This window comes from Lithobates pipiens, unplaced genomic scaffold (genome assembly GCF_037356315.1).
Source record: "Lithobates pipiens isolate NorthernLeopardFrog02 unplaced genomic scaffold, aLitPip1_a1.2 Scaffold_18, whole genome shotgun sequence".
In the NCBI taxonomy this organism is placed as follows: domain Eukaryota; kingdom Metazoa; phylum Chordata; class Amphibia; order Anura; family Ranidae; genus Lithobates; species Lithobates pipiens.
Window position 1 is genome coordinate 240,374,861 of NW_027507758.1, and position 12,564 is coordinate 240,387,424.

At 45.7% G+C, this 12,564-nt stretch overlaps 1 protein-coding gene across 3 annotated transcripts in view; it reads left to right on the forward strand.

The window, feature by feature from the left end:
• The window catches only part of TAGAP (T cell activation RhoGTPase activating protein), a 195,273-nt gene that overhangs the window by 119,305 nt on the left and 63,404 nt on the right, over positions 1-12,564 (forward strand). For 2 of the 3 annotated variants that reach the window (XM_077486722.1, XM_077486721.1), the window contains exon 3: positions 579-749. In XM_077486722.1, the coding sequence (XP_077342848.1) occupies positions 579-749 (171 nt within the window). The remainder of the gene's footprint in view (positions 1-578; positions 750-12,564) is intronic. The other variant, XM_077486723.1, reaches the window with a different exon arrangement.

The window sequence follows — 12,564 nt, forward strand, 5'->3', positions numbered from 1 at the left end:
CTAAAAGCTGCGTAAATTCCAGAAAACGTACCTTAGTTTGTAGATGTGACAACTTTTGCGCAAACCAATAAATATACAATTATTGACTTTTTTTTTACCAAAGACATGTGGCTGAATACATTTTGGCCTAAATGTATGACTAAAATTGAGTTTATTGGATTTTTCTAATAACAAAAAGTAGAAAATATCATTTTTTTTCAAAATTTGCGGTCTTTTTACGTTTATATCGCAAAAAATAAAAATCGCAGAGGCAATCAAATACCATCAAAAGAAAGCTCTATTTGTGGGAAGAAAAGGACGCAAATTTTGTTTGGGTACAACATTGCATGACCGCGCAATTACCAGTTAAAGCAGCGCAGTGCCAAAGTGTAAAAAGACCTCTGGTCATTTACCAGCAAAATGGTCCGGTCTGAAAGTGGTTAAAAAACGTTTTTGGGGGCGGAACACCACTTTAACTACAAGAATAAAAATATCCAGAGGACACAACAGTGTAAAGTTAACTAGTAGCAGGTTTCAACTGTAAATACAACTGTAAATCTCAATTTGTCATATATAATATGAATGTGTCTGTTCTTTAGGGAGAACACTGGATGTTCCATATCCATTGAGCAATGCCCCTTTGTTCTGGGTTTATCCAATGAAGATTCAGAGCTGATTTTACATGAATGTGTACAGCTTACTCAGGATTTGAAGACAAAGGAGAGGTACCTCTTCCTCTTCAGTGATATGATTATAATTGCCAAACTGAAGTAAGAATTGCATGTTTTCCTTATTTTTTATTTATTTTACCTGAACTTCAATATCAGGCGTTTGCTTTATTTTTTCTTCCTGTGTTTTCTTAATTTATTTCTCACTATTAAATCCTGACTCAGAAGCTCAGAAATCAAATGTTATGGAGTCTATATGGTAAATAACTGAAAGACAAAACCAAAAAGTAAAAACAACTATATGGACTCAGACAACCCTTTATTAATTTAAAACACATAGAAAGAATTATGCAAAAAAATGATTAAACCATGAACCGCAATTAACAAAAATATCAAAATATAAATGTTGTAACACATGAAGTCAAACACAATTTAAAAACCATGGTATAATGAAATACCCAATAATACAAAAATACATTGATCATAGATAGATCAATTATCTCTTTACAAAATCAGTTTAGATATAGTACAATCATTGTTATCAATATGGATATTGCTTCATCAAAATGGCTTATGCTGATTTACGATGTATGCATCAATGATTTAAAAAAGTCACCCTCGAAAATGGGCATCTGTCAAGGGTAATGTCAAGACATATAAGGCCCCTTTCATACTGTCGGACCGTTCAGGTCCGCCAGTCAGTTTTGACGGCGGACCTAAACGGGTGCTCCATGCTAGTCTATGGAGCGACAAATGTCAGTGGTGACATGTCTGCTGACAACCGACCCAGTCCGATCCGCCAAAAGCAGATGGATGGCCCTACGTCCAGATCCGTCGCTGGTGGATCGGATGGGGTGAGACATGCTGTCTGTTTTCATCCGATCTCTCCATAGAATCCTGCGGCACTCGACAATCCCTCCCCGCTCAGTGAGCAGAGAGGGACCTGCCATCCGCCGGCTCGGTGGAGATCAACAGAGAGAACTCCTGCTGAGCCGGCGGACAGAGGCGGACTCCGAGCAAGTGGATCCGCTTCGTCTGAATGAGGCCTAAGTATTATACAATGGGACATGGCAGTTGTGTCTGCAAAGTACCAAGAAGCGTCCCTATGTGTGGAATTGTAAAACAACGAATTGCTTATACCAATTCCACATATATGAACACTTCTTCGCAGGTATGTCTGCCATGTCCCAGTCTATAACACATACACATGGACATTATTGTTTGCAGAGGCTCACATTTTGGGGGTGATTTATTTGACTTCCTATAATTGTTTGTGATTTTGAAGGAATCCTAGTTTGTTTGGCCTAATATCTTTTTTTCTTTCACTTTCTTCAAAAATTGGGATGTTGATACCATGTCTCTGAGGAACTAAGCTTCATCCAATTCTTTCAAATATAATATCTTTTTTGAATTGGTTGATGCATTCATCCATAACCAGCATAAACCTTTGTGATGATGCAATAGCCACATGATAACAATGATTGTACTGTTAATGCGTTAGGCCCCTTTCACACTGAGGCATTTTTCAGGCGCTACAGAGCTAAAAATAGCGCCGGTATAGCACCTGAAAAAAGTGTCTCCTTTCACTCCTTTCAATGTGCTGGCAGGACAGTAAAAAAAAGTCCTGCTAGCAGCATCTTTGGAGCAGCGAAGGAGCAGTGTATTCACCACTCCTACGCCGCTCCTACCCATTGAAATCAATGGGGCAGCGCGGCTATAAAGGTTAAAACCGCCCGCAAAGCACTGCTGCAGGGGCGCTTTGCCGGCGGTTTTAACCTTTTTTCGGGTGCTAGCGAGGCATTTTTAACCCGAATACTGCTGCTAAAACAACGGTAAAGCAGCGCTATTCTTAGCGCCAACGCCCCTTACCACCCCAGTTTAAAGGGACTTTAGTGTTAACTGATTTTGTGAAGAGATGCTTGGACTATTTATGAATTATGTATTTCCATTATTAATGGATATTTTATATAAAATTATAAAATTCTGTTTGATTTCATATGTAACAACATTAATATGTTGATATTTTTGCTGATTGTGGTTCATTGTTTAATAATATTTTTTTTGTATATTTCTTGTTATGGTTTTTGAGTTTATCTAGGGTTGTTTAAGTCCATATAGTTGGTTTTTCTTTTTGGTTTTGCCTATTTATTATTTACATCAGTACTTTTTGTTTATGTAAATAATTATTTAAAAAGGATAAGTTCACCTTTGGTAACATGTTACATGCTCCACCCTGTTTTTAGGGTGGAATATTTAACATGTTCCTGCTACTGCAGCCGTTCCCCAAACGACCACCTCTGGTGACAGTGAGGGGGGATCTTCTCTTCAAGCTCACTGTCACAATTATTTTCAAAAACGCGGCTGTACGGGGCTCCGCCCACCCTGCCGCATCATTAATTCTCAGAGTTATGTTGATTGTGGGTGCAATTCTTTGCAGACTTAGTAAAAAAATTATAAATGCAATTTTTGTTTTACCTGCAAAAAAGATGTGCATTTATGATTTTTTTTTTTCCTTTCCTGGCACACATTACAGATTGGGCAGACAGTATGGCCACTTTTTGACTTGGCAGAGTCCACAGGCAGCTTAAGGACCCTTTCACATGGGTTGTCTGATCAGGTCCGCCTGTCAGTTTTTCAGGTGGACCTGATCGGACACTCCATTCACCCCTATGGGGCAGCAGATGTTAGCTGTGACATGTCCACTGACACACGCTGCTATCCGATCCTGTTCACCAAATCCAGACAGATGGTGCTCCTCTTTTCCATTCGTCTGGCGGATGGGTTTGGATGGGATCCAGTGAAAATGGACAGAAGGTCTGTTTTCATCTGATCTCCTCATAGAGGAGAGCCTGACAGGTCTGTCTCTGCACAGAGAGCGGGGGCAGACACGTCATTTACCTGCTCAGCGGGGGGGTCAGCAGTCTGATCCCCGTCAAGCAAGCAGAGTCTATAAAATGGATCTGTCCCATGTCAAAGGGGCCTTACTCTTCAATAAAAAACAGATTTGGAATCCAACATGTTTTTACATAAAACAGAAAATGTTATGGCTATGGCCTGGGAACATGAGAAAATAAGTGGTGTAGTGGATAGCACTTTCACCTAGCAGTAAGAAGGGTCGCTGGTTTGAATCCCAACCACGACACCACCTGCCTGGAGTTTGCATGTTCTCCCTGTGCCTGCGTGGGTTTCCTCCGGGTACTCTGGTTTCCTCCCACACTCCAAAGACATGCTGGTAGGTTAATTGGATCCTGTCTAAATTGTCCCTAGTATGTATAAATGTGAGTTAGGGACCTAGATTGTAAGCTCCTTGAGGGTAGGGACTGATGTGAATGTACAATGTATATGTAAAGCACTGCGTAAATTGACAGCGTTATATAAGTGCCTGAAATAAATAATAAAATAAAAAACTTGGACTGTACTAACTAGCACAAAAAAGAAAGGGAAACAGAAGAAACACATCAAATGCAGATGATAAACTAATTGTAGAGACACTAAACTACAATTAGATGTTTGTATATACCAGAACATATGAATGATAGGTGCAGGAGAAGAAATGCATAAGTAGAAATACATATAAGTGAGACACAACAATTTCATAATATGAAATATGCCTATAACTGAGCATAAAAACATATTTTTACCCCTCAAAATGTGATACAAAATGTCTTTGCAGAATTGTATGCATAGCTTCAAAGGCTACCATTCCAGGAGTGCTGCTAGGCTGCTGAGATACAGGACAGGTGTTTTTTTTTTTGGTGTTTGCATCATGCTGTGTACATATATGCCCACTTCTTGTGAGTATAAGTTCACAAGTTTATTATACTTACTTTAGCAAAACTTTTAAATAAAAAAAGCTGGAACGCACTTGTTAGCAATTGTGTACGAAGACAGTGAATAAAATGGCTGCATAATTATTGCAAAGCATATGGACTGTCTTGCCATTTCTGACCGATTCATGCTATAATTATTCTGAAATGCTGCGCTGCATCGCCTACTGTCTAGACAGCATATAAAAATGCAGATAAATTAAGGCTGTCCAAAAAATAAAGAATAAAATAAAGAATAAAAAAAGAATCCATGTTTACAAAAAAATTATTGAAACATTGTTTCCGCCTTCAGCTGGTTAAAATATCTATAATGTTTATATCTACTCTAGAGATACAAATGAAATTACAATATATTTGGTGGTACACTGTCATAAGAAAATCTTACAGCTCTGTAGAATGATATTTTGATCTACCCAAACACTCATTGCATGATACATTATGATTACTAAAGCATTAATCGTAAACAGATCACATCAGTGTTGCTGTACAACTGGCCCCCTAAAGCTGCTAAAATAAATAAAATTGGATAAAAATGAAAAAACAAAGAGACAGTAAATCCCATGTGATGAGCAGTCCGTTTATGACATCCCATAAAAAGTTCCAAATGTGAAAACTCCACTGTATATAGACTTCCAATATGTGCATCAAATATGGATGTAAGTAACGAGCCAACAGGTAAGTCGCCTAGGTGTGCCTCCACCAAAACCCCAAAAATGCCTTCTTACCAGAAATAATGGACTCTTAATAATAAGAGTCAAAAGTGCTGTGTGCATAAATATCTCTTAAGATGGAAATCATATACTTATTTTCCTCCTTTCTGGTTAGAGCGATCTCGCAACTGCTGGTGGGAATTGCTCCATCGTGATACACATAAAAGATGAATCAAAGGTATCCACGTAGTGTAAAACCGTATTATATATTTATTAAAAGCAAAGAAACAATAGTAATTCACAAAAGTAATGATAAAATCACGCAAACAAGGGGCAGTGCCGTGCCAAAGAAAAAAGCCCATACAATGATCAGATATAAAGAATATAAAGCAAATATACCGAGCTGTCTGCAATCAATGTAAAAAAGCAGCTAGCACAGCAATAGATCAATTGCAAAGAATGAAAACATGTGAACAGTAAGTGCAGCGCTCAGAATAAATCCCAGAATAAACTGAAAAATATATATATATATACATACAACAATCAGCCTCCTGGAAAAAAATCCCACCTACTCAGACAGGACAGTTCCTTAAAATATAAATTAATTTCATTTAAAAATATAATTTTAAGGACGTTTATGAAGCCCATGAGATTTAGAGGCAGAGTTTACCATACAGTACACTATTCCTTCAATTGCCGCAGAACAGGGTAGAGATTAAGACTATAGAATTGTCTAAGGTCTTTAGTAACCCTGACTCCTAAATATTTTAAGTCAGTGGCCCATAACAGCTGGGGGTTAATCGCAGATTCCCGGGCACCAGAGTCAAGTGGAAAAAGCACTGACTTACCCCAATTGATCTGGATACCTGAGAACCTTCCAAAATCATAAAGGTTGGCAAGAGCAGCGCGCAAGGAGGAATGGGCATCATGCACAAAATACAGCAACGTATCATTTGCATAAAGGGACATTTTTTCCTTTGAACCAACCCGCCGCCCCTCTTTGAGCTTGGATTCCCAGATCATAATGGCCAGTGGCTCAAGAGCCAGGGCGAAAAGACTCTGAGATAACAGGCACCCCTGTCAAGTCTCCCTCTACAAAAGAAACTAGTCAGATATTCTATTATTTGTACGTACATTTGCTTAATACCTAGCTATTGAATATATTGGGGCCCGAAACCAAATCTGTGCAGCACCTTCCAGAGAAAGATCCACTCAACTGAGTTAAAGACCTTCTCAGCATCCAAGCAGGCCACAACTCTTGTACCGGAGTTAGCATACCCGGTAGCCAAGTTAAAAAACAGGCGTGTATAAGATCTTCAATTACTGTAGAAAGAGGTAAAGCCAGTATTTTTGCCAGAAATTTTGTGTAGACATTGAGTAAAGATATAGTTCTGTAATGCCTCGTACACACGATCAAACAAGTTTGCCAGACAATCCACCCGTGTGTAGGCTCCGGCGGACTTTTTTTACCCAAAAGTCCGGCGGACTAAGAAAGTATTTTTGCACTCCAATCTGTCCGCCGGACTCACATTTCGGCGGACAATACGGACGTGTGTGGGCCAGTCTGCCGTACTTTTGAAATGAACAGACTTTTCCCACCCGGAGAAAAGTCCGCTCATTTTGAGCGTGTTTCCAGGTAGCCGGGGCCAGCAAAGGAGGCGTCGCTGGCCCCATCACCTGGTACGGACTTAAAGGGGAATCCCTACACCGAAAATTCGGCGTGGGGGTCCCCCCCTAGGTCCATATCAGACCCTTATCCGAGCACGCTGCATGGCCGGCCAGGAAAGAGGGTGGGGACGAGTGAGCGCCCCCCTCCTGAGCCATACCAGACCGCGTGCCCTCAACATGGGGGGGTGCCTTGGTGAAGGGGGGCCGCGCGGCCCCCCACCCCAAAGCACATTGTCCCCATGTTGATGAGGACAAGGGCCTCTTCCCGACAACCCTGGCCGTTGGTTGTCGGGGTCTGCGGGCGGGGGGCTTATCGGAATCCAGGAGCCCCCTTTAAAAAGGGGGCCCGGATCCCGGCCCCCCACCCTATGTGAATGAGTATGGGGTACAATGTACCCCTACCCACAATGATTAAAATAGTTTATTGCACAGCTCCGGGGGTCTTCTTCCATCTTCGGGGGTCTTCTCGCTGGACTCCTCCGCAATCTTCTGCTAGCTCTTTTACTAGCGGAGGAGCCCGGCTTTCTTCTTCGCCGCCGCCGCCCTCTTCTTCCTACTTCAGGGGTCTTGTCTCTCTCTTCGGTTCTTTTTGCCAGGCCACCGCGCCTTCTTCTACCTCTTTTACAAGCGGTGGCCCGGTCTTCTGTCGCCGCTGCCGCTGTCGCCGCCTTCTGTTTTTCTCTTATTCTCTTCAGGAGATGTTGCCTCATCCCTGTCTCCGGTCACAATGACAGAGGCGTGGCATGCTGTCCCACCCATTATGATGTCACAGTCCCAGCATCCTCTGGCCCTTGTCCTCATCAACATGGGGACAAGGTGCTTTGGGGTGTGCGGCCCCCCCTTCCCCAAGGCACCCCCCCATGTTGAGGGCACGTGGCCTGGTACGGCTCAGGAGGGGGGGCGCTCGCTCGTCCCCACCCCCTTTCCTGGCTGGCCAGGTAGCATGCTCAGATAAGGGTCTGATATGGACCTGGGGGGGACCCCCACACCGATTTTTCGGCGTAGGGATTCCCCTTTAAGTCCATACCAGGTGACGGGGCCAGCGACGCCTCCTTCGCTGGTCCTGGCTACCTGGAGACGCGCTGAAAATGAGCGGACTTTCCTCCGCGTGTGTGGGCAAGTCCGTTCATTTCAAAAGTACGGCAGATAGTCCGGCGGACTTAGTACGCCATATTAGTCCGCTGCAAAAGTACCATGTGTGGGCAAGTAGCTCGTTCGGAAAGTCCGGCGGACAGTATGGCGGAAAGTCCGCCAGACTAAGTCCGCCGGATAGTCTGCTACGTGTGTACGCGGCATAAGAGGCACATTCTTCAGGATCCTTGCCAGGTTTGGGCACTTACACAATTAGGCTTAATGTGCACGGGACGTTTTAAAACCTCCCCTGAACGATTTAACTTGACAGATAGTAAACATTTAAAAATTTCCATTTTGCCATGTTTACATGTCGCTTTACTTTTTCTTTTTTTCAAATAGTCAAAAATGTATCTCCATTAAAAACTCCTGTAAATAAGTCTGTGTTCTAGGACCATCCAGAATCAACCAGGGAAAGGGAATACAATTCAACAGGGACTCTATCTGGGCCTGGGGCCCTGCCAGACTGTATATGGCAAAAGGCTATCTGAACCTCTTCCAAGGTGATGTCTCTATCTAACTGTTTACGCTTAGCAAGGGTAAGGAAGGGAAAAACCCAGTCTAGATAAGTATTGAGCTCAAGAGTAGTATAGTCAACCCCTAGTGGAATACAAGGTAGCGTAAAAATACAAAAACTGGCGGTTGAGGTTATCTTGAGATTAGGGATGAGCTTCGTGTTCGAGTCGAATGCATGTTCGACTCGAACATCGGTCGTTCGTGCGTTCGCCGAATTCCGAACGTTTGGGCCGTTCGCGGCAAAATTCGTGTGGCCCACAATGCACTGCGATGGCGCAATGCATTGCTGTCTCACGATTGGCCAAGCATGCACTGTGACCCCGCATGCTTGGCCAATCACAGCGCCAGCAGCGAGGAGAGCCATGGTTGGCCACAGGCATCCTGCCTGTGGCCAATCATAGCTCAGGCTGTGTAGTGCACGCCTCACACTATATAAGGCCGCCATTAAGGCGGCCTCGTGCAGTGTGTTGGCGTCTGAAGCAGTGGGTGTTCTGTGTACCTTCAACACAGTTACACACCAATCGTTTTTGGCTGATTTACTATCTTGCTCTTGTGTAGTGGTTACTGTCTGTGCCCTGACCGCAGTATACACCACTATATTCACCTCACCTATATAGCTAGTGATCTAGCTTTAATAATAGAGCTTGCAGTCAGTAGTGTTAGTGCGTGCTGTCTGCGTGCTCTGTACCCAGTACATACCACTATATACACTTACATAGCTGTTCTCTATTTGAGCCCGATTGTCATCTGCAGGAGTTATTGGAAGTTGTGTGTGCTTCCAGCACAGCACAGTATACATCTGTATATACCCCTTTAACTCTGCTGTTTTCTGGTTATTGTCTGCGTGCCCTGACCGCAGTATACACCGTGATATTCACCTCACCTATATAGCTAGTGGTCCATCTTTAACAATAGAGCTTGCAGTCAGTAGTGTCACTCAGGAGATAGTGCGTGCTGTGTGCGTGCTCTGTACCCAGTACATACCGCTATAATCTACCTACATAGCTGTTCTCTATTTGGGCCCGATTGTCATCTGCAGGAGTTATTGGAAGTTGTGTGTGCTTCCAGCACAGCACAGTATACATCTGTATATACCCCTTTAACTCTGCTGTTTTCTGGTTATTGTCTGCGTGCCCTGACCGCAGTATACACCGTGATATTCACCTCACCTATATAGCTAGTGGTCCATCTTTAATAATAGAGCTTGCAGTCAGTAGTGTCAGGAGATAGTGCGTGCTGTCTGCGTGCTCTGTACCCAGTACATACCGCTATAATCCACCTACATAGCTGTTCTCTATTTGGGCCCGATTGTCATCTGCAGGAGTTATTGGAAGTTGTGTGTGCTTCCAGCACAGCACAGTATACATCTGTATATACCCCTTTAACTCTGCTGTTCTATAAAAAAGGCATCTGCAGGAGTTAGTGGGTGTTGTGTGCCTCCAGCACAATATAAACTACCCAACTACTGTTTTACCCAACTCCCTTCAGGCCATTACCATGTCTGGAAGGCCAGCAAGGAGAGGCAGACAGGCGCGAGCCGATAAAAGAGGGCAAGCAGGCTCTGTGTCTAGAGACAACAGTGCTGGTCGTGGACGCGGTGCATTGTCATCAGCACGTGGCCATGGGACATGCTTGTCCTTCTTTTCTGCAGCTGGACATGTTGAACCGCAACATGCCAACGACTTGGTAGAGTGGATGACCAAGCCCTCTTCATCCTCCTCATCCTCTCTCACCCAGTCTCAGGGTAGTAGAAAAGCAGCTGCCAACACATCGTCGTCCCTCCTCTCAATGTCATCATCAGTGACTCCTTCCCTAGACCCACCACGTCCTCCTGAGGAGTCTCCTGAACTCTTTGAGCACAGTGTTGGGTACATGCTCCAGGAGGATGCCCAGTGTTTGGTGGGCTCTGATGATGACACTCAGCTAGAGGAAGGCAGTAGCGTGAGCGCAGAGAGAGAGGATGCTCAAGAAGCACAGCAATCTGGCAGTCATGTTCCACAAGCTGCAGCATACTGCCAGGTTTGCTACAGCGATGAAGAGGGAGGGGATGATGAGGGCACTGACTCCACGTGGGTGCCTGGAAGGAGGGAGGAGGAGGAGGAGGAGGCACATGTCCAACGAGGCAGGATGCCCTCCGGGGGCCAGCTTAGGGGCAGCACACCGACTGAATCACTTCGCTTCCTCTGCGCGTTATTCTAAAAGTTCTTTGGTGTGGGCCTTTTTTGAGACGAGTGCATCAGATCGCACCGCTGCTATTTGCAACATATGTCTCAAGCGTATCTCACGTGGCCAAAACATCAGCCGCTTGGGCACCACATGCTTGACCAGACATATGTTGACCTGCCATGCAGCTCGTTGGCAAGCATACCTCAAAGACCCACACCAAAGAACAAAGCGGACCTCTCCTTGCTCCTCATCAGCTGGCATCTCCAACCCCACTAGACCTTCAGTCCTCTCTGAAACCTGCTCTGAGAGGAATGAAGGTGTAGAATTAGGTGTGTCACAGCCAAGTGCTTCCGGGAACTCTGCTAGTGGTACATCCACGTCCGATTATAGCAGGCAAATGTCCCTGCCCCAGCTGCTGGACCGGCGGAAGAAATTTACTCCCAGCCATCCACATGCCCAGCGGTTGAATGCTAGCTTGGCTAAATTGCTAGCACTTCAACTGCTGCCTTTTCAGTTGGTAGACTCGGCCCCCTTCCGTGAGTTTGTACAATGTGCGGTTCCTCAGTGGCAGGTCCCCAAACGCCACTTTTTCTCACGGAAGGCGATTCCGGCTCTCTACCGGCATGTGGAAGGCAATGTCCTTGCCTCGCTGGACAGGGCGGTCAGCGGTAAGGTGCATATTACCGCTGACTCATGGTCCAGCAGGCATGGACAGGGACGTTACCTGTCTTTCACGGCCCATTGGGTCACTCTTCTGGCTGCTGGGAAGGATGCAGGACAAGGTGCAGTAGTGTTGGAGGTTGTTCCGCCACCACGCCTCCAAAATGCTACTATTGGTTGTGACACACCTCTCTCCTCCACCCCCTCCTCTTCTTCTTCCTCCATGGCCTCTTCCAGTGCTCTGTCCTCAGAACCAGCGGTGCTCCGTAGGCGTTGCAGGGGCTACGCAAGTACGCAGGCAAAACGATGCCATGCCATGCTTGCGCTGGTTTGTTTGGGGGACAGGAGCCACACTGGGGCGGATGTTTTGTCAGCTCTGCAGGGGCAGGCCAAGAGGTGGTTGATGCCACGCCAGCTTAAGCCAGGAATGATGGTTTGCGACAATGGCACCAACCTCCTCTCCGCCCTCCGACAGGGACAACTGACCCATGTGCCCTGTGTAGCTCACGTCCTTAACCTGGTGGTGCAGCGGTTCTTGGGCAGGTACCCCGGCTTACAGGATGTCCTGAAACAGGCCAGGAGAGTCTGTGTGCATTTCCGCCGATCATTTAATGCCTGTGCTCGGCTGGCTGAGCTCCAAAAGGAGTTGAACCTGCCCAAGAACCGCCTTATATGTGACATGCCCACCAGATGGAACTCAACATTGGCCATGCTGCAGCGGCTGCACACGCAGCAGAGGGCCATCAATGAGTACCTGTGCGACTACGGCACCAGGACAGGGTCAGGGGAGCTTGGTTTTTTCTCACCACGCCAGTGGGGCATGATCAGGGATGCATGCACTGTCCTGTCACCGTTTGAGGAGGCCACAAGGATGGTGAGCAGTGACAGTGCATGCATCAGTGACACTGTACCTCTTGTCCACCTCTTGGAGCATACGCTGCGTGGAATAATGGACAGGGCACTTGAGGCAGAACAGAGGCAGGAAGAGGAGGACTTCCTTGCCTCTCAAGGCCCCCTTTATCCAGACAGTGTTCCTGCTGTGCCACCCATCACACAGGAAGAGGGTGAGGAGGAGGAAGAGGAGGAGGAGGATGATTGTGTCAGCATGGAGGTGGAGGCTGGCACTCAGCATCAGCAGCAGCAGCAGCAGCAGCAGTCTTATAGGGATGATTTAAAGTCCCAAGAAACACGTGGACTTGTACGTGGCTGGGAGGAGGTAGCTGCGGATCATGTTGTCCTTAGTGACCCAGAGGACTCCGGACCGAATGCCTCAGCTAACCTACGCTGCATGGCCTCCCT